Genomic DNA, 25,582 nt, shown 5'->3' with positions numbered 1-25,582 from the left:
GCCTTTTTATCAATAGAAATGTAGTACACTTTACAATTTATTAAAGTTGAATTTTGGATGACATGGTGGCATAATAGGACCCAGAGGGTCACAGGTTTAATCCTACAGGTGGAACCGGCCTCCCCCTTAGTCAGGAGCAGGAAACAAAAGAGCAAATGCAAATATTGACGATACAGATATAACTTACAACTTTGGGCATCAACAAAAAATGGTTGAGAGAGAGAGGGAGAGAAGGTTGGGGGGTTAGGAGGTGTGTTGGGGGAGGGGATACGGTAGGATGCAGGGTGCGGACTCATCCCGGGGGCTGGTGCACCGGGAGAGGCCACTGTCTCCCACCCTTTCAATGCCACGACAGTCCCACTTTTGGAGACGTGAGCAGCGCGTATCTGACATCCGGAACCCCATCTGCCCCCACCCTTTCGCTCCTTTCCCCCTCATTCAGTCCTCTATCGGTCCAGGTGGCAGAGCGCACTTCGACCGTGGGATGCAGCCTCTCATCTCCAACACATGGACAGCGGAACTTGGAGCTGCCGCAGTGCGCCCCGGCTCCACTAGCTGAAGACGCCACTTCTCAACGGCGGAAGGAAGAGACGACGCTCCCGCGCTTAACGCTTTGGACTTCAGATAAAAGGATACACGTCTTCCCACTTCTTGTTTTTCTTATATTTTCTAACCGCAGGAGAGCATAAACAGTTGTGTTCAATGCGCAACCATGCTCATCATCTCGTCCCGCAGCGCGCTGCTGTCCGTCTACTACCCACAGATCTTCCTCATCCTCACCAGCGGTAGCTACCTGTAGGTTTCTTACCAATGCACCTGTTTAATTAAAACACAAATCGGTTCCTTACGCGCAAATTGGCCAATTACGCACGGATTGTCACGTGAGATCGCACCTTGAGAGCATTAGCTGGTTGTTGCAGGTGTTTTATTACGACGAAATTCACTTTAACATGCTAAATGAAGTAAATGCCAATGTTTTGTTATGGTGTTGCAGAGAGATTATATTAGAAATTGAATAAAATGTAACTTAGAATATCCGTTTAAACTAGCCTACATTTATAAAAAATAATTGGTAGGAAATGCGCAATTGGGTCGCTTGATCATGTTCATTCTATTTCACAATGAAATAACGGACTACCACGGATTTCACTCCATAAAATGAGCAGTTATGTCATTTTCATTCAAATATTTTCTTCATATTGAAGCCAATATTTAATCTACCTGCTTTTTTACAGCTGATGAGATAACCTGCTCTTATGGATTTGCACATTACACCAGAGCCACTTTGTCATAGGAGCACCTCGTCAGACATGAGCCATAATTGGAGTGTAACATATGGAAAAGAGACATATTGGACTACTTCATGCTCTGCCTACAGGCCCGGGCTGATGTAATGAGCTCTTTCTTATGGCATTAAAAGACCCAGGCCCTCACAGAGAGAATGATTGCTGCACCATACATGCCTCTCATTCATAACAAGGACGGTCCTGAAACCTAAAATAGCTGTGGTGGTTCCTGTTTTCTGTAACACAGAGACAAAGAGAGGCAGAATAAACTGGATGTGGACCCATTCCTATAATTAACTATCGTCCTCTGTCTATATCTTAATGAAGATCCATTAGATTACATAGGATCTGCTCATTTAGTCATGATTATTTTGTTTTATCTTTATGATTTATAGACTGGCAACTGTAACGAAAAGTCTAGCAGAACTTGCTTATTGGAAACAAATCTTATCACTTTTTGCCCAAATCATAGCCAGGTAATGCTAAACTGGGGCACAGGGTTCAATCCAAACTATATGTTACGTAAGTAGGACCGTTTTCGTTTCTCCATTTTTTAAAAATCTGTAGACACCTTTTCCTTGCAAAAACAATAGTTTGTCTTCAAAGTCCTTCTCATTAATCCCTGTTTCTCTCTGCCCAGGGCGCTGTCCTCTGTGGTAGCTCTAGGTGCAAACATCATCTGCAACAAGATACCGGGACTGGCCCCCCGTCAGAGAGCCCTCTGTCAGAGTCGCCCTGACGCCATCATTGTCATTGGCGAAGGCGCACAGCTGGGCATCAATGAGTGTCAGTACCAGTTCCGCTACGGCCGGTGGAACTGCTCAGCCCTGGGAGAGAGGACCGTCTTTGGACAAGAGCTGAGAGTAGGTCAGTCTGTTTAAAGCTCAGCTTCTTTAAGTTGTTTGAAATATTGTCATCACAATATAGCTCAGCAAAATAGGCTGAGTGAGGGGAAGAAAGTTACTTACAGGGGTCTAGAGATTTTTTTCTGGGGCAACACTTGGCATTTTTATGCCTTTTATTAGATTTCTTTTAACAATATATACAGTAGATGGCAGGAAATGAAGGGATAGAGATGGAAAATGACATGCAACAAATGTCCATGGCTTGACAACTTTCTGGGGACATTGCGGCTTGTGGTCGGCGCTTGAAACCCCATGGGCAAAACTAGTTTTTACCTATCAAAATTTTCACAACAGCAAGTTAGATTAAAGTTTAGACACGGCAAGTGGAAATCTTAACTTAGAGGTACAAATGTGGACTAATGTGTGATCAGGGCAGAACATTCCTCCTTTTGGTGGTCCTTTAATCTGTCCACAGGTGTGTCAACACAACAGGTATGTTTATTGGCCTAACCAAACCAAACTTTTGATCACTAAAGCTGAAAGAACTGAATGAGCACAGTTCAGCAATGTGGTTTGACATCCGCCTGTTTTCTCTTTCTTGTATTGTCCTCGAACTTCCTATTAAGTGTTGTCAGTGGAATGAGAAAAAGCTGCAGCACAGCTCAACTAAACGAAACAGACTTAAAGACTGTCGATGAGACTTTAATGGAAGCATTTATGTTTGGAATACCACCTGCAACAACCACAATTAATTCTCTGCTTCCTATAGACACTAAACACACAAAAAAACTCAAACCCCTTGCTAGTGTCCTCAACAGAGATTCACTCTGTAGCTCATGTGTGTGACGTCACTGTGCTTGCGACACATATTGTCACAGCAAAGCAGTCATAAATGGAGTGTGAAGACTTACTTATAAAGCACAGTCTAATGCTTATCTGGGTGTGCCATATTCTGAAAGCATTTGTATATCAAACCTAAATGGACACACAAAATAACACATCTCTCTGCTTTTAGTCAACATTCTTCCCAGTTTTATTTCTCACAGAAGCCTGTTTGCTCCTAATGTGAACCTCTTATATAAATTGCATTTCAGTCCGAAATGTTTTGTTGCGGTCTTGCTGTGGGTTTGGATTCATGTTTAATCTAGCAGCTCTGGGAGCAATCACTTTTTTCTACACGGGAGACAGGCAGACGAGACGTCTGGATCCCTTTATTTCTTTTGTCAGAGGAAATGTCTCTTTTCTTCTGTGGTGTGTAAACGAGCTCAGAAAACGCTTTGGACCCAGGTCCTCATGCCCTCTCCCTGCAAACACTTTTACCACATAAGTACTTTCTGGAAGACTAACTCTTATTACATCTGCACAAAAACTAATTAAACTGTTAATTATTGTAAAAACTTAAATACTGAGCATGCCAAATGTCCTTTTATCTCCATGGATTCTTAGTAAGATTGGTTTCCTTTGGCCATCTCTGGGTCCATTCTTGCTATTTTTAAAAATGGAAATGTAGCCAGAGCTCCTCCCCCCCGAATTGCTAATGTACCATCCACCACATCATTTGATTGACCTGCCGGGCGAACTCATTAAGCATTGAGAAAGACCAGAGAGATTCAGGCTAACCACTAATTGAAGTCAGCTCCAGCAGCTGGATGGCAACAATGGAGCCCTGCATGCACTGCCGTACAATCAAAACAAATCAAAGTGCGAGGAGATGGCTGTTTGGCTATTGCATGTGCCTGATGCTTTGAGAAATGCTCACCATACAATATATCTGAATGGGTCGCAGATTTAGCATGATGAGAGAAGACTTCAGAGTTTGTTATGAGTTATGGACCAGGGGAACCGCAGGCCCAATGGTTTCTGCGAGTGAGTTTGTCAGGTTGGAAGGGAGCCATTACAATCGCCTCTACCAGAGACGCCATGCATTAATACTAACAGAGGCCCAGCATTATCCTGATTGAAGAGGGAGGATATCCTATTACCAGTTGTAGTGCCAATAAATTAATTTCCCCCCTCTACACCATAAATATGTGTTTATTCTGAAGTCAAATGGTGACATACAAAAGCTTGGAAATGGGAATATCTCAATCACCACAGATTATTTCAACATGCAACACAGCAATATCATTTGCTATAATAATGCGGACCGCCAAACACAGACACAGAATGACACTTAAGCCGCGTGAGAAATTCCATTGATGAAAAACATTAAGACACAGCAACACTGAGTACCGATCCAGAAAAAAAGCACCTCTACTCAGCCAGTAGATGTCACTTGTGTTGTCTTCACTATACTGATAACTGTTCTATCAGGGATATAGTGACATGAAACAAAGCAGAATGAAAACATTATTTATATAGTATTTAAAATTAAGTAAGGTTGAAAAGAGACCAAATAAAGTACCGATACTTCACATTACACAGTAACATACACAAAACATGGCTCCTGTGACATCTTTTCAGCATTAATATACTGTACAAAGTGATTCATCTGTAAATCAGTGATGCCATCAAAAGTGGTGACTATCTGTCCTTAAAGGAGCAGTCCAGCAACTTAGTGTTGCACTTCAAGAGGAAGACTGATAGTGCAGACAGATGGAAGGGAGTGTACAGCTTGTGCTTGATTGACATCGCTCTATACCTCCTATTAGTTTTGCTACACGTTTGGGTGGGGGAAATTAAACCATTTTTTAAATAATTTTGTATTGGTTCATAAAGTTTGGTGACCTCATTTAGTTCCAGCGCATCTCTGCCCATGCCAGAATAAGTGTAAAAACCCATGGATGTTAGGGTCCTTTAAAGAAAAGAATGCAGAAAAAAAATGGATGCAGCAGAAGCGGAGTTGGTCTGAGGTTTAGTCTCTCCCCCCCCCCAACCCACCACCCACCCCCAGGCCTCCTAAATGCTTACTTCTTTTAAATCCCATTTTCCCAGTTTGTAATTCAGGCTTTTTGCTAAAAAAATCTTCTCAAACCCAAGTTGAAATAACCCTGATGACATAATCATCATCATCATCCGCCTCATATTTATTCAAATTCTGCTCTTTTCTCTTAAGGCAGCAAGGAGGCAGCATTCACTTATGCCATCACTGCAGCTGGAGTTGCCCACGCAGTGACCACAGCTTGTAGCCAAGGCAACCTCAGCCAGTGCGGCTGTGATCGAGAGAAACAGGGCTACCATGACGAAGAGGAGGGCTGGAAGTGGGGAGGCTGCTCAGCTGATGTTAAGTACGGTGTGGAGTTCTCGCGGCGCTTTGTAGACGCCCGTGAGATCAAGAAAAACGCCCGCCGGCTGATGAACCTGCACAATAATGAGGCAGGGCGAAAGGTAACCCATGTGAAAGGACAAAACAAACTGAATCCATCTAATCTATTTTTGGGGTTTAATGATGGAAACATCATACAAATCCATACTCCAGTTTGAATACGTGTAATAGTAGGAAGAGCAAAATGCCTAAATTGGCATAGATTGTCCATGATTATACACTACTTTAGTTTATTTGTTGTGTATTTGCATCAGTCACTATAACTGTATCAGCCCTGTACGAGTGCAGAAATTATTTAACAAAGCTCCTGTACGCTGGAGTAGGAGTGTGCATCTGCGACAGAGTGCTAAACTTGGAAGATGCCGCTGCCAAAATGGAAATGTGCAATAGCCCTCCAGTCCATTCACTGAATTACTAAACATTAGGTGAGGATAGAGGATATTACTGGAAGTCTCATTCTTTTTCTTTGTTAGTGGCAGCATAGACCATACTTCCGCACCACCGCACACTAAAAAAAACAAATACAAGAGCAAACTCTAGTTACTAGATGTTTAAATATTGGGATTAGTTGCGCAAAATCATTCTCTCTTAGAATGAAAATGTGGTAGGTAATCTTTTTCACATCAATACGTCAATTTTGTCATTTGAAAATATTTGTGTGGCATTATTATATAAATCTGGCTCAAGCCACAATGAAATTCTATATGTGTATGGTTGCACAATAGCTCTGGTCAGTTTTCTCGGGCTGTCTTGCCAACATGTGGTCTGAAGAAAGGTAAAGTTAATTAGAGACGAAAGTCTTGGGGTATGAGTTATTTTCCCCAGGTTTTGAGACATAAAGTTGGCAAACTGGTTAGAGTGCTGAAAGTGTCCGCAGAAAGCCCAGCTTACCAAAAGATACGGATTTAAAGGCTGTGCGATTGCTATTTACGGTTTTAATTTCAAGCAACGGACATGTTTAAAACCCTTTATGTATTAACACACACAATGTATTTTCAGCTCTTTAACTATCTCTTTTAATTCATACAGACCTAATTTCTACTCTCTATGTGATCAGATCCTAGAGGAGAGGATGAAGCTGGAGTGTAAGTGTCATGGTGTGTCTGGTTCCTGCACCACAAAGACCTGCTGGATCACCCTGCCAAAGTTCAGAGAGATTGGTTACCTGCTGAAGGAACGCTACAGTGGAGCAGTTCAAGTAGAGCCGGTCCGGGCCTCGCGCCTCCGCCAGCCCTCCTTCCTACGACTCAAAGAGGCTCGGGGCTACCAGAAGCCCACGGACACAGACCTGGTGTACCTGGAGCGTTCACCCAACTATTGTGAGGAGGATACAGCCACAGGAAGCACAGGAACACGGGGAAGACTGTGCAATGGCACTTCGACCCACACAGACAGTTGTAATTTGATGTGCTGCGGTCGGGGTTACAACACACACCACTACACACGCATCTGGCAGTGCAACTGTAAGTTCCACTGGTGCTGTTTTGTCAAGTGCAACACATGCAGTGAGAAATCAGAAGTTTTCACCTGCAAGTAGGGAATGGGGAAGTGGGGCACTGGAAGCTGGGAAGAGGCTGGGGAAAACAGACAATATGGTTAAAGGTAAAAAAAGGTTATGACAAAGTGGAATTTGAAGTGAAGGACTTTGAAGTATTTATTTAACAATTTGCACATTTTTACAAAGAAAGAAAAAACAGAAGTGAGGTTTGGAGAGTATTGGAAAAAAAGAGACAATTAAGAAAACTTTACATTTTTTGCACGCTGGTACAAAACTGTGACACGATGCAAACAAGTTGCAGGATTTGATGTTCTGAAGCAAGGCAATATTCGGAAGACAAGATCTTGCAACATATGTAAGATGTAGCTTACAGATGTCACGCACGAGAAGGAAAAACAACAAGGACTATTGTTGGATCTTGAGAAGACTTTTGTAACACGTTAACTGGAAATGCTACGACAGCAAAGCGCTTCAGACTGCCATGACAGAACAGGCTCCTGATGACGATTGAAAGATGGTAGTGGAATACTTTTAACTGTACGCTCACACTGTATTCTGTTTGAACACTGAAAATAAAACAAAATTATTTATGTTAAGACATTTTTTAAACCTGGTCTTATAGGATTGATAGAAAACTCAATTGCTCTTAAAGATTATTCCTCTCTTATGATCTTCAATTGCTTCTGATACATTTCAAGCTGAAGATAACAGATTTTGAGTCACATGGCCATTATCAATTGTCAGTGGCGTATTTTGCTGTAGATTAGTTTTTTTTCTTTTGCACTCACAGTCACATTTTTTTCCTCTTTTATGGGACATCAGTGAGTTGTGTGGTTGAGTGCTGTGCTGACATCTCTCTCATGGACAAATTCCCCTCCAAACACAGAGCTTTTGTTAGGCCAAGAGGCAAAGAGGCAGAAAATATTCCCAAAGTATTTTAAGCATCCAACTTGTCAGTTTGAACAGCACTTTCCATCCTGACCGTGTTCATAGTTTTTTTTAATCGGAGGGCTCCTGACTTCTGAGAAAAGCAAGTAAGCCTCTTTGGAACTCCACAGAGGTGCAATCAGGTTCAGATACACCCAACATTCCCATGAACGGCATAGATGTGGAATTCCACATTATGGCCTCTGCTTACACAAGGCCTTCCAGCGTGGTTTAGGCCTGCCTGGGTGGATGGCATGTTCCCTACCAACACAGAGGGGGGTATGAGAGGATCAAAAGCCTCAAAGCTATTTTTGGACAGCACCCTTAATGTATTTAGAAATGTTTATTTAGGCTTTATATGACTTACAAAACAATTTGAAGAGTATATTTTTATATGAGGAACGTGGCACTTTATGTCATTTATAGATGGGAAGTGTTTTCTAATGTCATTGTATTCAGATTTGAGAACTATAAATTATTTGGAATTTATGTTTTTAATCAATGCTAAATTGTAAATACTCCACGTGTATTATCAAAGTAGTCTAGATCATTCATCTCGATCACAATTCAACGTAGGTCATAAAAGCAAGAATGATTCATCAAGTGTTGGAAAGTTTTGTGTAAACTGCTGTTAAGTATTGGAGTAAATTCATGGAATTGCAAGTAGATAACACATTGAAAGAATCAGCAACCAACTAGTTTTGCAGTTTAACATCAAAGAGATTTCTGTGTTCCCAGTTGTCTACATGACCCTTTCTGTAACTAGGATCCACTCATTGATTCCTAAAAGCATAGTTGTAACTATAAATACCACAGAGTTGCCACGGAATAATAAGGTATGCATCACTTACAAACATGGACAGTTGTATTTTTTCTTTTTTTACCAATAAAATTTGAGCATCCTTTTATCGCCTCTTGAGTTTTATGTTACATCTGGCCTTTATTGGCCTTATTAAAATCATTACCAGGAAAAAAAGCGGTTAGTCACACACACACACACACTACTTTATTAAGCATTATATAAATATCATTTGACCATAGCACAAAACATATACTTAACAGCCTGACAATTGTTTTTAGCTGAAGGCAAATATCCAACCAGAAGGCACAAATACAATATAGTAGTGGCCTGTGGTATAAAACGCTGATATGGGAAACAACTTCTGACCTCGACTGATGTGGTACTAATGTGTTAGGAGGTGAACAGGCAGCAGCGGCCATGCCACCTTTTCAGCCCGGCTGACTCGCACAGCCTCTTTCCTGTGGGGCTGAAAAGCATTGCAGCCAGCCAGTCAAGCGCAAGTAACAGCTGTTTTGTTAGCTGTCTGAAATCCTGGGGACCGGAACTACATAAGCTCCCTTCACTATGCCAGCGGATTGAGGGGAGAGTCCAGCCAATTGTTTCAATACATTTTGTCATTAAAAATCAGAGGCAGAGCAAACAGGGTGGGGCAGGGTGTGAGCAGGCCAGTAAAGCGCTGCATTGTTGAGGTGTCAGGACTGTTCAGCTTATCTAGCAACAGGAGGAGCAGGGAGGGATGTCATTCTGCAAACTAATGCTTCTGGTCTGAGTCACTCACTCTTTGGACATACACTTTCAGTATGCTCTCATGCGCTGTCTACTGATCAAGAATCATCATATCACCCACCCACAAAAAAAGTTCTAAGAAAGTATATGTAGTCTGGTTAAAAAAACTCAAATGTAGCTTGCCCAGAGAGAAGAGAAGCAGCCTAAAACGTGTACTTAATGTGAGTTTAAAGACGGATAATGATCAATGATGCATGCCATAAGACCTCATCTCTTACGGCATGTATCTATAGTTCTATGCAATAAGATGTAAAAAAGATCATCAAGAATAAGATGAAATTTACTATATTGGGTATGGAAAAAAAATCTTGATATAAGCTACAAGAAGCAGATAGTGACAAGCTCATGCTGTATACGGTGCATTGTTTTTAAATAGCAAAACATGCATAGCGTCAGTTATTAGTTTTAGTATTGCATTTTGCAGTTACAGTGTCTTGCGAAAGTATTCGGCCCCCTTGAACTTTTCAACCTTTTGACACATTTCAGGCTTCAAACATAAAGATATAAAATTTGTATTTTTTGTGAAGAATTACCAACAAGTGGGACACAATTGTGAAGTGGAACAAAATCTATTGGATATTTTAAACTTTTTTAGCAATTAAAAACTGAAAAGTGGTGTGTGCGAAATTATTCGGCCCCTTTACTTTCAGTGCAGCAAACTCACTCCAGAAGTTCAGTGAGGATCTCTGAATGATCCAATGTTGTCCTAGATGACTGATGGTGATAAATAGAATCCACCTGTGTGTGATCAAGTCTCTGTATAAATGCACCTGCTCTGTGATAGTCTTAGGGTTCTGTTAAAAGCAGAGAGCATCAAGGAACACACCAGGCAGGTCCGTAATACTGTTGTGAAGAAGTTTAAAGCCAGATTTGGATACAAAAAGATTCCCAAGCTTTAAACATCCTGAGGAGCACTGTGCAAGCGATCACTTTGAAATGGAAGGAGTATCAGACCACTGCAAATCTACCAAGACCCGGCCGTCCCTGTAAACTTTAGCTCAGACCAGGAGAAGACTGATCAGAGATGCAGCAAGAAGCCCATGATCCCTCTGGATGAACTGCAGAGAACTACAGATGAGGACAACAATCAGTCGTACACGCACAAATCTGGCTTCATGGAAGAGTGGCAAGAAGAAAGCCATTTCTCAAAGAATCCCTAAAAAAGTCTGTCTAAAGTTGCCACAAGCCACCTGGGAGACACACCAAACATGTGGAGAAAGTGGGCTATGGTTCAGATGAAACCAAAATCTAACTTTTTGGCCACAATGCAAAATTATATGTTTGGTGTAAAAGCAACACAGCTCATCACCCTCAACACACCATCCCCAATGTCAAACATGGTGGTGGCAGCATCATGTGTTGGGCCTGCTTTTCTTCAGCAGGGACAGGGAAGAGGTTAAAATTGAGGGGAAGAGGATCAGCCAAATACAGGACCATTCTGGATGAAAACCTGTTGGAGTCTGCAAAAGACCTGAAACTGGGACGAGATTATCTTCCCACAGACAATGATCCCAAACATACAGCAAAATCTACAAAGGAATGGTTCACAAATAAACGTATCCAGTGTGTAGAATGGCCATTCAATCCAGACCTGAATCCAATCGAGAATCTGTGGAAGACTGAAAACTTCTGTTCACAAACGCTCTCCATCCAACCTCACTGAGCTCCAGCTGTTTTGCAAGGAAGAATGGTCAAGAATTTCAGTCTCTCGATGTGCAAAACTGATACATACCCCAAGCGACTTGCAGCTGTAATCGCAGCAAAAGGTGGCTCTACAAAGTATTAACGCAAGGGGGCTCAATAATTTTGCACGCACCACTTTTCCGTTTTTTATTTGCTAAAAAGGTTTAAAATATCTAACAGATTTCGTTCTACTTCACAATTGTGTCCCACTTGTTGGTGATTCAACAAAAATAAAATTGTTATATCTTTATGTTTGAAGCCTGAAATGTGTCAAAGGGTTGAAAAGTTCAAGGGGGCCGAATACTTTCGCAAGGCACTGTAGATGCCCTTAGATTATACTATTAATATCATGCCAGTTAAGAGAAATTGTTTTAAGCGTTTGAATGTCCCCCTGGCAACGATACCACCATTTAAGTAGGTAAGGCGGTGAGGGGGTTGATTACTTCATGTTTTACTAATTCTGTTTTTCGCATTTACTGCAGAAGTCACTATAGGCCTGGGATTAAGTCCCCAACCCCTGCTGGTAACATCAGTGTCTGCGAAAAGTGAAAAGCCCGGACACTGCGGTGGGCTTTGTCTTTGGATTAAACCACAAAGCATCAGCTTTGCCAAAAGGTGCCAGCATGCGCTCGCCTCTCCCAAACTATTCATTTCCTTGACACAGGTCAAGACAAAACAAGAGCTCCTGATGTCTTGACCTCTGCTTTTATACCAGGGGGACCCCATAGGCCTTTTGTGTATCAAACAATAATCATATGCCCCATCTGGGCATGAGTGCAAGCATTACTGAGGTAGAAAAGTAATTTAAACATACTTTTCCTATAGAAATATCTCAATTCAAAGCATTTTTCTTCTTAATCTAGCGGCTTTGTGGCTGCCAAGTTATTCTGGACAGATAACATGATTAGTAGTGGACAGGTAATTCACAGGTAGGTATTAAGTAACATTAATGAGGCTTGTGACACAACAAGAGCACATGTTCACATAAGTGTATATGTGTGCACATGTACTTTATTCCTTTCTAAACAAATACTTTGCATTAAAACCTGCTTGCGGGTTGGGGGCCTCCTCTTTCCAGGTGCTCCTCTAAGGTTTTCAAGAGTCTTTCTTCACAGTTTTGAGCAGCAAGCCTCCGTCTCGCTCCTCCACCAGGAAACCCAACTCCTTGAGTGCAGAATAGTCAGTGGTGCCACGACGTTCCAGGGCGCTGACCTGCTCCTGGTTCTGTGTGTTGTTTTCTAGGAGGTTTCTGATGGTAAAGATGGCCCACTGACTGATAACTACAGATATCCGGTTAAGGACCGCAACTTTGGAATTTTAATTCTACAGAAACACGACATGAGCATGTGCTGTAATTGTAAAATGAATTTACAAAATTGATTTCATTAAAAAACGTGGAGTAAAATGAATAATTAACATAAGGTAGTTATACTTTATTAAAAAAGGTAGAATGGTAAAGAGGCAACAATGGTACATGAAACACAAACCAAACATTTTTAATGTCAAACTTAAAAGTGCCTGGTCTTAAGTCAATGAGTACGCAGACAGCCCAACACGCAAACGGGTTTCACAGACAAGTTGTGTTTTGTGATTAAAAATAGTCGCAGCTCACCCCTCTCAAGTTTCCCACATAACCTATAAACATTTTCTTCATTGACAATATTTTTCCGAGCAGAAATGCTAACACCTACATGTAAATGGTAAACAGAGTAGATTGTATGCGTGTGTATGTGTATAAGCATGTATGGGATAGGGACAATGGGACAAAGGATGGGCTCAGACTATTGACCTGGTTAAAAGACAGTGGATGGAGATGAGAAAGGCTCAGGGGTTTGAGTTTAGTGACTAGCAGTGTACTCCAAGTAAAACAGAAATCGGCGTGTTCTTAAAGCCTGTCAAAGGGATGCCACAAAAAACACATTTGTACACTACTATACCTCTGCTTCAAGATAGACCTCAGTACCGTTATCGCTGTATTAGGTAGACCAGTACAATCTAATTCAACAGTCCTTCAATAGATCCCATCTTTGTGAAGCTTACACTGTTGTTTTTGTTGACAATGTGAACTAAACTATGTGGGTTGTTAGTGATGTTTTATATCAAATTAATACTTGTTTATATTATGCCTCCCCAATGTATGTAAACTGGTGCTGAAAAACAAACGTCAAAATGCAAATTAATACAAAAGCACCACTAATTACTATGTAACTGTCTTAAGTTTCTGATACATTGACAGACATGAACACTTCTCAATACAAAAGTAGCATTTATAAGCTGCGCAACAGACTTCACTCATGAAGGCAGATAATCAGTCGATACAGTTAACCAGCTGCAAGCAAAAGTCAATCGAGAGGTGGTGAACACAAAATATTCAACAGGTTTTTTGCGGCCAGCCTACACACAGTGCAGCATTCAACGCTTGATGAAACACTTACGTTTGGTTGAAAACCCACCAGCTTTCCTGTGCAAACATGCCAAACTCAATTCTAAAAGTGCGAGGATAAGATACGCAAGGCCTGAAGGATTTTTGGGCATAAATATGAACAATGATGTTAGATAAACTTGAAATATATGTACATAAACACAGATGGTTAAGTATGTCCAGACCATCAACTTACATTAAAGGATACATGGGTTGTTGCTGTCTATGCTGCAGTTATCCAAGATGAGGGGGATGCCTTCCAGTTCTCTTACCTGAGGAAACAAGGTCAGTAAAGTATAAAATAATGGACTGGTAAACATGTCTGTTTTCACTTTCCATGTTCACTGATTAATGCCAGTTCTGGAACAATGCTTTAGTTGATGACATCCTTAGCTCAATGAAACTAATTCCACAGTGTTCAATCATGTCTTTGTATATGCTACACCATGCATCAGCACATTATGTATTGATTGGCTTGATGAAACATCGATGGGACAATAGAAAACCAGAAAAACTAAGTTTTTACAGCCTCTCATATCTTATTCAAAGCAATAGTAGTATCAATGGCACCAAAAGGTTTTGCTTTTTGCCACACAACTCTGAAGTACGTGCTTTATATATTGTGAAAAACACACATATACTAGCACATAATGCCTATTGTCATTGGACAAAAAGAGAAGAGAAAGCTCTGATCAACAATATTTAAATCTTACATTGAGATGTTGCATTGAGTTGCAGGATTTGACCAAACAGTGCAGTCTAGCCAGTGAACAAATTCATTTGAAGGCAAGAAATGTATTCAACCTAAGTGTCCCTGTCCTTAGCAGAGCCTCACATCAATGCATAAGAGGCAGTGTGGTTGTGAGTTAGTCTAGGGCCGTCACAACAGAGGGATCTGCTCTGTATCATGTGTCTGATTCTATAGGCTTAATTGTCGTCTTTGCTTGCTTGCTGTTGCCTTTTTGCCGTTGTGGTTACCCTCCAAACATACTGGTGGGTGCTCCAGAATGAGAAGAAGTGCTGAGTTTCTGAAAATGGAAATGTCATTTAAATTGTCAAAGAAACAAAGTCGCTGACTAGTACAAGCTCCCAGGTCTGATTTTCCACTTTCAAAATGATTGTTTGAGGTTGATTATCCATAAAGACATAAATAACTAGCGACTGGACATTGACTTCAGTCCGGTATACGCAGTTCAGCTCTTTGCATGCATCTTAAATTACAACCTCTCCCAAAGGTGAACAGAATGACATTTGGTTTACTGGAAGCGATCTTAGTGAAAACAGATATGGGGTGATTTCAGACCACTGACAGACCACAGATCAGCATCCATAAACATTATAGAGAGGCCAACTGAGGGTGGCCATCCCACAAGCATTCCACAAATCGGTTTCTATTAAGTAGGACTGAGTCTATAACGTGCTGAAGATAGAGGAAAACTCCTCCCCACCCACTTTATGATCCTGCTGTGCTTTGTATTAATAGTGAGATGTGGACAGATACTGATGAGGGAACTGATAAAAATCACTAAAGAGGAAAGGAATGTTTCACATTTTAGTGCAAAACTAAGTTGTTGTGTTGAAAGAACACGTAGGCTTGCAGTCACAGAAACATACAGCCTCATGCTTCATTGGGCATTACACTTACATTACACTTGAGGGTGGCAGTAGCTCAGTCTGTAGGGAGTTGGCCAAGGTGCTCTTGAGCAAGGAACCAAACCCCCAACTGCTTGGGGCGCCTTTCCATGGGCAGCCACCTCACTCTGACATCTCCCCATTAGCGCATGTATAGGACCTGAGCATTTGTGTAATTCAGGCCTGTGTGTAATGTGTGTAATAACAACAGAGTGTAAATTGTAATATCCCCTTGCGGGACTAATCAAGTATTAATTATTATTATTACATTTGCAGACCTCAGTTTTCTCAGGAGATCATGTGGTTTGACCCAACAGCCCACTACTAGAACCTGCACTCCAAACATGCTAATTTGGTGTAGAGATCTGTCAAAGAAAGACCAAGGAGGCCTCCCAGACCTCTTCTTGACCTACATATGACCCTATTATGTAGACTGATCAAGGGTGCTTACCAAAAGCCCTCAGATCCCAGAGAAAACAAAATCTAATGAATAAGCATAACAACCAACAATAATCTAGCAGTAAGTATTCTATGCAGTTTCTCTTTCTTAAAATCTCCAGACATCAGCTTCTTGAGGACCATCATTTGTAAAAGCTGATTTTAATCACATTTAATGTTTGTATACCAAAGATCTACCATAGGAAATAAGGAGTTTTATTTTAGAACTGAAACACTTTTCTCACTTGGTCCAGACCAAACTACAGGTGTAAAGGACACGTTTCTCTTCTTTCATCCATCCAGCCATTCCTAACCTTGTTCTGGTTGTTTGTATTGCTGTAACAGAGGTTTCCTATCAGCCGGATGAGGTGGGCCTTGAAACTGATGACAGGAGAATGGGAGGAAGGGTCTCCATCTCCACTGAAGGAGAAGTTCTGAGCAGCACTGAAAATATTCTTACTGGCCTTCCCTATGGCATGTACCTGCCCCAGGAGCTCTGCAGAGAAAATGTAAGGAGTGAAACGCAAAAGATCACACAGAGTAGCAAGATGTAGAAAAAGACAAAAAACACCCCAATCTTATTTTTAATCCATAATAATTGATCTTATTATTCAAATTATGGATTTTAAAATATGGATTTTAATTTCTTGATAAATGTATGTGTTATTAGTGTTTCAGGACCCCATAAAGTGATTTTTGTCCAACTTATGTGTATCTGAACATTGCTGTGTTTATTGCTTGTCAACATAAGGCATGGTGGTGTGCAGGAAGCTGCAGGAAAATCTGTTTTCTGTGGATGATTTGATGCAGATCTAGATCTTTCACCATTTCAAGTAGTGTTATAGTGTACAGATAACATACTGTATTTACCATAAAACGGCCAAATTGGACCCACAAACTCCAGTTGTGGAGCCGGTCAGAGACATTGTGTAAGTCAATGTTTTCATTTACCAACAGTGGTTACTAGAAGGTTAGGATGGTCCTGGAGAAACATGAACTGCCTGTGGTCTGAGGTCATCTCACACAGCACATCCAGCAGACTAATCACGGTCAGTGCCTCCTGCAGGACCTACAGGGGATTGCAACCAAGATGTTGGTAATGTGGGGAAAGGATGTCAGATCTGAGATGTTAGGGAGGGGACTAATTGAAAACTGGGGGGAAATAACATAATACCAATACTTCTGTGTTCACATACATCGGGCAGGTTTACTGTGTATCTGTACCTCATCATTGGAAGCTGAGCCAGTTGCAAGTGTCAGCACAGCGCCACAACATTTCTGGAAGGAACTGGCCAGGAAGCAAGCCACACTCGGAGGGATGCCACAAGAATCGTCCTCTTGTAGCTGGGCAAAGAGCAGCTCTAATAGAGTAACTCTGACACACACACCCACACACCCTTTGGTTAACTGCAGTATCAGAAATTTTTTGTATTAGAGGTTTAGAAAATCAACTTCTGTGTAATGTAAGAGGGTATTATAAGTCTAGGGACATTTATTGTCACTACTAATGTAAAGTACCTTTCATGGTGAGACATCCCAGAGTACATGCTCTCTACCAGAGCTGGAGACGTGAGGAAATACTGGGTGGCAATGAGAACCCTGTAAATGAAGGAATATATATATAAAAAAAAAGTGTATTAGTTAATTTCTTTGACATGATACAAACACTCTGAACTCTTTAGACATATTAACTTACAACTGCTTCACACACACCAATCCAGACACACACTCTTACGTCCAGTCCAGGTCAGGCTGGGTCCTACAGAGCTCCATCACCCTGAGTGCCAGCTGGATGTTCTGAGGATCAGATAGTTCTTCCACCTTGGCTTCATCAAGACATGTGTGGAGTACCATAGAGGCATAGTTTACCACCTTCTCATCCTCAACACTGAGCAGCTGCCTGTTCACACGTTCGGGTTGATTCAATGTTAGGACATATGCTTGCATACAAATGTCTACAATAAAGCTTTCATAAATAGAAATACTGATACAGAATGTTTATGAGTGTATAAAGCAAAAGGCTTGATGAGGTCTCAAATCAACTCGGTTTTTAGTGTGGAAGAGACAGACAGATGTGGATAATATTTATGAAGTCTAGGGCTAGTTTGTGAACCTTAGCTCGAAGAGCCACCAGAATACCCCTACAAAACACTTATTGGGAACGTTAAAACGTATGAACAATAATAAATTAATGAATACAAAGTGAATTATAACAATTTATGTAACAGTGTTGCTCACTGAGTTAAAATACATTACTGCAACTGTGGCATTCAAAACTTACAGGAAAAGATTTGGGAAGCTCAGCTGCCAAATGTCATCTTTACACATTTGGTTTCCAACCGATAAGTTACCAAGAAACTGGATCCCACAACGAAGAGCTGGGCCATAGAGGAAGATTTAAAAAAATTAAAAAGTCCATTATCAAAAAAATCTAACCAAGTATCTTATTACAATCACCTATTTTTAGACTTACGTTCAAGTATGCCATCTCTGCTCTCCAGATGTGCGGTCTGGAAGAAGCTTAGGAGTTTAATGGATACATCAATGAAACCAAGCTCCCTGGAGGAAAAAAACAAATGATTTATTTTATGTACCTACTGTACATTTAGTTGCACACTAATTTACTTGCTAAGACGGTGGACACAATAACATGAACACTTACTGTATAATGCAATCGAATACATTAACAATGTAATAACAATTTAGCAAAGTAATTATTGTTGATACGGTGTCAAAAAATTGCTTATGCTTAACTTTACGGTAATGTTTGAGACCATACAGTTTGTAATCTTCCTATATCCGTTTTATATACTCCCATCTACTAATCCTATTACCTGAGCAGACTCTGGTTGCGAGTGCTCTGGACACAGGAGTTCCTCTGAGCCCTAAAGCACTCAGCGGTCAACTGCAGCTGCAGGGCGACAGACTGCAGGTCCTGATCATCACAGCTGGCAGCATGAAGCTCATCACACAATCGGGACAATAATTTAAGAAGACTGGAGAACGCCTCCTCCTCCACAGCATCCCTGGGAGCAGGAAGTTGACAAAAGTAAAGACAGTTCATTTATTGCAGTGGTAACGTTACCCAAAGCTGGGGGCAACCAGAGTAAAAATGTGGAGTGAAACTTAAGATAAATAGCCCTGTTTCTCTGCAGACATGTTAATTGGCCAAACTCAAGTTGCATTGGATTTTAACAGGAGAGAAACACTATACGACTGTAGGCGCTATCATTAGTAATTAGTTACACCTGTGCTTTTCCTGCTATGACAATTCAAAATGACTGACTCCAGAGACCTAGCTAGCTAGCACGGTCGTTTTTGTAAAGAATAGTTCGGTGTCTTAATGAACTTCACCTTACTATTTATTAACACAGAAAAGACAACAAACCGGCCGAGTCCACAACATTTACCTTACACCTGTGTTAGGACGTTATATTTGACAGTAACATTAGCAGACACTTCAAGCTAGCTAGCTTAGCAGTTAACGTTTAAGCTAACATGGGTTTCCTCTCAAAGGGACCGTAAAAGACGTTGTCCGCACCTGCATTCCTTGTCCCGTAACGCAGCCGTGAATGTTTTTAAGACCTGTAAGTGTTGAAGGCAGTGTTCTTCATTCAAAATACGAGCGATAGCCGGCGAGATGTCAAGGGTGCTGTCGGTATTTGCCATGTTCTCCTGGTAAATACTAAATCGGATCTACTAGACGTTGTTAGGATTAGGTGGGGATTGGTCAAGTTTAGCCAATCAGAGGCAGAATAAGGTGAGCCACGAGGTAAATCTTCTGACGTCGAAACGTCTAGTGGATCCGATCAGGCATCTCTCAGTGCATTCGGTCATGAGGGCGGGACTTCCGGATAAAATCCAACACGCTATTGGTTTAATCCAGGTAAAAGGTGGAGTTAGAGCATGTGCTGCTGTTTTGACACAGTTGTCAAGTTACTCTCGGTGGTACAAAAATACTGAAAGATAACTAATTAAGAGAGTACTCTGAAAATATTATTCAAATATTGGTCAATGTTGGATTAATTTGAGAGCAACTGTGGTGATAATTCACGGAACTGTGTAACAAATAAACTAACTACTAGTTTTTTGGTTTCTTTTAACTCTTTCGGTCATAAAGTTTTATGCAACTTATTTCAAAGATCTTGACTTTGTAATAGGCTAAGCATGTTTTACAGTGTTATATAAATCACCTTAACTTCACCACCCTAGGTCTTAGATAAGGTGTTTGGGAGTGTTTTTGGGCAGGATGGCAGCTGTATTTATTATTTTATTAGGGTGCAGTGTAGTTATACTTAGATATACCCAAATTATAACATCCAATAATTCTTGAGATAGAAGTTCTGTACAGTGCAGCTGCACTCACATCTGAAATCCATTCACCTAAACCAACCTTTAAAGTCAGAAGAATAATTCATTGAGCCTAAACAATTTGTGGGACAACAAGCCATAGGACAAACATTTGGAATTTCTTTGCAGTGGCAAATTTTAGATTACAGGATTTTCCTCAGTATGGTTGCTTCCTGTGTTTTCACTGGCCAAGCACAGCCCAGCAGTGGTGAAAAGGCAGATCAATGTAGAAGAGAGTTGATTATGGATGGTAAGAAGTATCCACCTCAAGCAATTTGTCAGCTTTAAGATGAGGTATTGAAAGATCAAAACATTCCCAGGAAAGGATTCCCATTAGTTAGTAGAATATCTGGAAGTGGTATGTTGTGATAGAGAATCTGAAGAGTTGAGTTACAGGAAAAACAGGACATCCTATCAGATTTGAGTTATTCTGAAACCACAGTTATGCTAAGTATAGGTTGATTTTGTCTGCTGTGGTAGAGGATCGAGCTCTTTTTAGTAGAAAACATGAACATAATTAACCGCACAGTCTTTATCATTCACAGATGGTTGTTACAGTCTTATGGTACAAAACACAATCAATATTGAAAGCAAGTGAGTAGATTAAGCTTTTATTATCAAATGAAGCATGTCATGTATGGTCCGTCAAAACAGATGAAATGGAGCAAGTATTAGTTCCACAGGTCAATGAACATTATTATTATTATTATAGTGGCACTCATAACAACAAAGTCTGAATTCAAGTTAAACACGGTAGACAGATCAAGGAGATAAGGGCACCCTGTTTATCTGTTACATTATTTTATTTTTTATTTTTTTCAAATGTATTTTCAACACATCTGGGGTAGAGGTATCAAGTGAAAAATTAGTATTTTTATAAGTGAAAAATAACTTTTTAGCCATGTTAGCGGCGTGGCTCTATAAAGTGTTACGATGTTGGTTGGTTGGTCAGTCCATCACCACTTAAATATTATTACTATTACTATCAGATAGATTGGCAACAATTTGGTACAGACATTCATGACTGACACATGGTGTATCCTAAAAGTTTTGGCAATCTCCTGACCATTCAATGCCACCACCAGGTCAACTTTTCACCTTTTCCAGTACGTTGGTTTATGATTAACCACTAATGACAATCCCATTATCCCCAGCTTGTTTTTAGTGCAAATTAGTTGGCATGCTAACTGACTAAAATGAGGAAATATACAATATATATTAGTGTTGAAAATACACAAAGACCTATTGTAAACTAATTACCTGAATGTTTTCAGTACATCTAAAACATATGCAAATTAAATTATCTCATCTTGCATGCAACAGCATTAACATCTTGGGTGTTTTTGAATGTTGAGCAAGAGAAGTGTGGCACCTACAGATACTAAAAACATTTCCACGTTATGGGTTGTATTGCTGATTGTTCACTCCTTAGCTCAGCTCAGAACCAAAACTCCGAGATGAAGACACGAATGACGACAACGTTGCTATGGGAAACGTCCCCTGACATGACATAGTTCATAGCTACCTTTAACTCAAACTCCATGGGGCCAATGATAGGTTTCACCTGCCGAACCACACCTTAGGGATGACACAGATTGGGATTAGTGACTGAGATTCAATTTCAAATCAATGTAATATCTGTATAATGCTTATTAAAGGACTTCCTAAATGATTCCCTGCCTGGTTCCCAGTTATGCTCTCTCCGCTTACCCACAATCATGCCCTGTTGGGAGCGCTTCTCCACGTCAAACGAGAACTGTTCATCTGCAGCCAGGATGTCAAAGAAAACACTGGTGGCCTCGGGGGGAGGAGCAGGGTTAGCCGCCGTAACTGTCTGCAGGAAAATTATTTCTGTTGGGAGAATTGGTATAAAGTTTGTTTTCGTTTGATAGAAGCAAACCACAAAGTGCATTTGGTTCTTCAAATTAGATATTTATGATATGATTAAACAATTGTTTGGTGGGTTAAAACAAGTAATTGGATTGTGTTGTGGCAGGTTGGTGGGTGGAAAGTTGTATTTCAATGAGGCTGTGAATGATTTTAGAATTTGCTATCATAAGCTACCGAGGTAACATGTTTGTTCAGAATAACCGGGGGTTTATGAAAATAAATATCTTATAAAAAAAAAATTGTATTCAAGATTTATAATGGATTATCTTATTATGTGGAATTTAGGTTCACCTGGAAAACGTGACAAAAAAATGCAATTTAATAGTATTGTGGAATTGTCAAATGAGGTAAGTCATTATAAAAACAGAAATCCAAATAACCTGTGGAATCTGTGAGGTTTTTGGTTTAGCAATAACAACTATAGCCTTTTAACCAATAATTAAAACAGGCAAAGATGAAATATGATAAACATTTGCCCAAGGTAACTATTACTAGTTATTATAACCAATAAAAGCTCTTACCCATTAAGGACTATGGGAATCAACCAAACATCACACCTGCATTATAGAAACTCAAGCACCTTGTCTTACCTTCTGGTTTACTGAAGTCTCTGAAGGTTGGCAGAGAGACGGAGGTGTAGGTGATGAGGTGCAAGGTGGCGCGATTGCAGTTGATGTCATGAGCTTGGCAGACCTTACTACAACGCAGATTGACTGAAGCATCTCGTTTGGATCTGGAAAAGACAAACAATGGTGATTGCAAGGAGACAAGAAGAAAGGATTGAGGGAAAGGGGAGATTTAGAGGAATACACACAATATGAAGGAGAAGTAGGAATTTCCTACAATTTCAATCTATACAGCACATGCAACATCAGTTCTGAAAAAAGGCTTTGACCAAACCTCCACAGTTGGGTTGAACAAAAAGAACCTGGCAACGTAGCCCCATAGACCTCCATGGTTAACCAAGGAACGTGTGCCTTAAAAATAGGCCAAGCCCTGATTTCACAACCTAAATCATGCTTGTGGGGTTCCCCAATGCGAAGGCAGTAGCGCTTTCAAGCATGACCTTAAAAACTGCAAAGGGAGCAAAGCCGTGTAATTAGCAGCAAGCAGGTAAGTCCAAATTGTCCGCTAAGCATGAGGCCAAAGCCACAGAAATGATTGAGTGGTATTCTACACCAGGGAAATGCCATGAAAGGAAAACAGGATGGTAAAATGCAGGCATAAGAATGAATGTAATTTGATGCGATCAATGGCATCATATTCATGTGGTAGGAGAAAGCAGAAAGATCACAATTTGGACAGAATCAGCATAAAAGCATTTCCAACCGAGTATGTGATGTCATTCCAAAATAAGACTCTGGAAAATACAGATACTATTATTATTACATACAGCATTTCACTATTTTTATCTGAAATAATTAACTTTGCATTTTGGAAAGTAGGAATTGACAGGATCCAAAGATTTAAGAGAATACTTGCCTCATGTATATCATGTATTTGCATTTTTTTTCAATCTTGATGCATACTCAATATGCATTGAACCCCAAAAACCAGCAGCATGAAAGTGGAACAGTGGAAAAGTTGTCTAGCTGCATTTATCTAGCTGACCAACAGAGCTACTGGTCTTTTGGTATCATTTACAGCAAATCAACTGATAACCACCCAATACCAACACTAAAAGCCCCATCCATCATATGAGCTGCAATGCTGCTCCACCACTAATTGAACCCCCATGCTGGCTGAGCCCCAGATATTTTTCTTGCTATCCGCTAAGGCGAGGACTGTTTGATCCTAGGGTGAGACCGCTTGGAAAAGATCATAGGAAAAATGGCTTTCAACATTAGAAATGACCACAGCGGAGGCAGTACGAGAGTAGTGGCAGAAACCATTGCCGGTGTGTGTTTGTGCTTGAATATTAAAGACTGAAAAGCCATTTTTATCTGTCACTTTTTAATTAAAGTACACATAACGATAAGCTGCCACACAGACATGAGGTAGAGTGGGCTGGAATCAATGCAAATAATTATGCATTAACCATCCTGTCAAAGTGTTGTAGAGCTCCTCCACAGCTAAAGAGCCCCATCTAGTGGTACATTGCCTTAATATTTTATATATTTTATATATATATACAGTATATATATATATATATATATATACCTACCGTCAAAAGTTTTGGGGTCACTTAGAATTTCCATTGCACTCCATTAGAGACGAATACCAGCTGAGGTCAGTTGCATTGTTTTTTTTCCACCGGTCAGCAGTTTTCAATTACATTATGTGCTTACATAATTGCAAAAGGATTCTCCAGTGTTTTCTCAGTTAGTTTTTTAAATGTAACAGAGTAGTAACAGAATGTGCCTCTGGAACATTGGATCAATGGTTGCTGATAATGGGCAATGTAGATATTGCATTAAGATCACCCACCCACTCAGATCAGCTGGTATTTGTCTATAATGGAGTGGCATGGAATTTGTAAGTGGCCCCAAACTTTTGACCGGTAGTGTATATATATAAAATATATTATATTATATATATTTTATTCACTGCTACATTATATGTCAGAAAGCATAACAAGCTGAAAAACAATGTATTGCTTAAAGAAATGCATCCCCAAGACGTATTACATATACAAATACAACTCACTTCACAACGGTAACTTTTTGCCTTGATAACCAATCATTTACTGTAAAATTAATTATTTTACTCCATTATAGAGGAATAGTTGGGTTGTTGTTGTTTTTTTGGGGGGGACGCTCATCAAGCTTCATGTCTGTATGTTAAATAAGAGACTAGAGCAGCCAGTTAGCTTTGCTTAGCATACCTACTGAAAAAAACAAGATCAGGTCTGTCCAAAGGTAATATCTGCCTACCAGCACTCCTAAAAGGTGTCGATCTCCTTTGTTGGGGTTATATGTAGGACTATATCTTGGGCGCTGGACTAGCGCCAGGCTAGCTTTGTGCTTAATCTCGCTTTGCCAGACCATCCTCCAAGGCGCTGCGGATGAGGGTCTGGCTAGTCCACAAAGCATTCCAGGATGGGAAAAAAGCATGCTCTGGTTTATTGGCAAATCATCCTGGGCGGCGCTTAGCACCGGACAGAGCCACAGTGCTGTTGCAAAAAGTCTAGCTAGCTGTCTGAAATGTACCCTGCAGAGATTTGAGGAGCAGTTAACCATAGTCCTCATAAATCCACCAGAGTTTTAAATTCCAACACAAAGAAAGCGGAAGGAAACGGACATCGGTAAAAAGACATGCATCTGGCGGAAAATCCTGCGGCATCCTGGAAGTGGAACGTGGTGGATATAGACTACTTTGTGCATAACTAAGCTAGCCGGCTGCTGATTGTTGAAGCTTAATTTTCTGCATATGAACATGAGAGTGCTATTTTTTCAGATGGATGCTGAAAAGAAAAGAAGGCACTTCATATAGCTATACCAATAAATTGATTTTTGTTGTTGAATAAACACTCAAATTCCACATAACAAACGGCTGTAGTATCATTCTAGCTATGGGTGCATTATTGTGAGTTTCAACTCAACAAGAATTATATATATGGCCCTTATTACACAGAGTTTACTAAAAAGAGAGTTTTTGAACAACTCACTTTAGCTGTTGGTTTTTCCAGTTGCTGCCATCTTGCCAGTCAAAAAGAGGTGCTCAATGCTCGAGTTCATGTTCATGTGCTGATACTTTGGGCAAAGTTTCAGTGTTTTCAGTGTTTGTAGTGTTTTAAAAATAGTGATTTTGATGCTATC

At 40.4% G+C, this 25,582-nt stretch overlaps 3 protein-coding genes across 4 annotated transcripts in view; 1 reads left to right on the top strand and 2 right to left on the bottom strand.

The window, feature by feature from the left end:
* The first annotated feature begins 316 nt into the window (after nucleotides 1–316).
* wnt7ba (wingless-type MMTV integration site family, member 7Ba) lies at nucleotides 317–8,764 on the top strand. Of its 2 annotated transcripts, none has more exons than XM_032505238.1 (5): nucleotides 317–785; nucleotides 1,927–2,153; nucleotides 5,187–5,458; nucleotides 6,454–6,949; nucleotides 6,984–8,764. In XM_032505238.1, exons 1-4 carry the CDS (start codon nucleotides 703–705, stop codon nucleotides 6,931–6,933), a joined length of 1,062 nt encoding a protein of 353 aa, XP_032361129.1. In that variant the 5' UTR covers nucleotides 317–702; the 3' UTR covers nucleotides 6,934–6,949; nucleotides 6,984–8,764. The 2 variants fall into 2 exon arrangements, with proteins under 2 accessions (XP_032361129.1, XP_032361128.1); XM_032505237.1 differs by having other exon boundaries at nucleotides 321–795.
* A 3,037-nt stretch (nucleotides 8,765–11,801) lies between these two features.
* On the bottom strand, nucleotides 11,802–19,327 carry atxn10 (ataxin 10). The gene is made up of 11 exons (XM_032505236.1): nucleotides 19,126–19,327; nucleotides 18,419–18,610; nucleotides 18,058–18,143; nucleotides 17,866–17,962; nucleotides 17,320–17,484; nucleotides 17,103–17,183; nucleotides 16,809–16,959; nucleotides 16,536–16,653; nucleotides 15,899–16,080; nucleotides 13,723–13,786; nucleotides 11,802–12,372 (listed from the first exon to the last, which is right to left on the bottom strand). Exons 1-11 carry the CDS (start codon nucleotides 19,251–19,253, stop codon nucleotides 12,188–12,190), a joined length of 1,449 nt encoding a protein of 482 aa, XP_032361127.1. The 5' UTR covers nucleotides 19,254–19,327; the 3' UTR covers nucleotides 11,802–12,187.
* Nucleotides 19,328–20,532: 1,205 nt separating this feature from the next.
* The window catches only part of LOC116673217 (fibulin-1), a 12,668-nt gene continuing 7,618 nt past the window's right edge, over nucleotides 20,533–25,582 (bottom strand). The window contains exons 15-17 of the mRNA XM_032505408.1: nucleotides 22,415–22,557; nucleotides 21,645–21,785; nucleotides 20,533–21,512 (exon numbers count right to left, since the gene is read on the bottom strand). Coding sequence (XP_032361299.1) covers nucleotides 21,373–21,512; nucleotides 21,645–21,785; nucleotides 22,415–22,557 — 424 coding nt within the window. The 3' untranslated portion in view covers nucleotides 20,533–21,372. The remainder of the gene's footprint in view (nucleotides 21,513–21,644; nucleotides 21,786–22,414; nucleotides 22,558–25,582) is intronic.

Source organism: Etheostoma spectabile, chromosome 23, assembly GCF_008692095.1.
Source record: "Etheostoma spectabile isolate EspeVRDwgs_2016 chromosome 23, UIUC_Espe_1.0, whole genome shotgun sequence".
Lineage (NCBI taxonomy): Eukaryota > Metazoa > Chordata > Actinopteri > Perciformes > Percidae > Etheostoma > Etheostoma spectabile.
The sequence above is the reverse complement of the archived record's forward strand: the minus strand, read 5'-3'. Positions and strand labels throughout refer to the sequence as shown.

Bases quoted from the DNA above. Each gene is read 5' to 3' on its own strand.
- wnt7ba (XM_032505238.1), top strand. From the start codon at position 703: ATGCGCAACCATGCTCATCATCTCGTCCCGCAGCGCGCTGCTGTCCGT. The intron at 786-1,926 runs GTAGCTACCTGT...CTCTCTGCCCAG, and splicing joins CTTCCTCATCCTCACCAGCG to GGCGCTGTCCTCTGTGGTAG. The intron at 2,154-5,186 runs GTCAGTCTGTTT...TTTTCTCTTAAG, and splicing joins TGGACAAGAGCTGAGAGTAG to GCAGCAAGGAGGCAGCATTC.
- atxn10 (XM_032505236.1), bottom strand. From the start codon at position 19,253: ATGGCAAATACCGACAGCACCCTTGACATCTCGCCGGCTATCGCTCGT. The intron at 17,485-17,865 runs GTAAGTTTTGAA...ACGTGTGAACAG, and splicing joins AGCTTCCCAAATCTTTTCCT to GCAGCTGCTCAGTGTTGAGG. The intron at 17,184-17,319 runs GTAAGAGTGTGT...CTTCATTTACAG, and splicing joins CAGCCTGACCTGGACTGGAC to GGTTCTCATTGCCACCCAGT.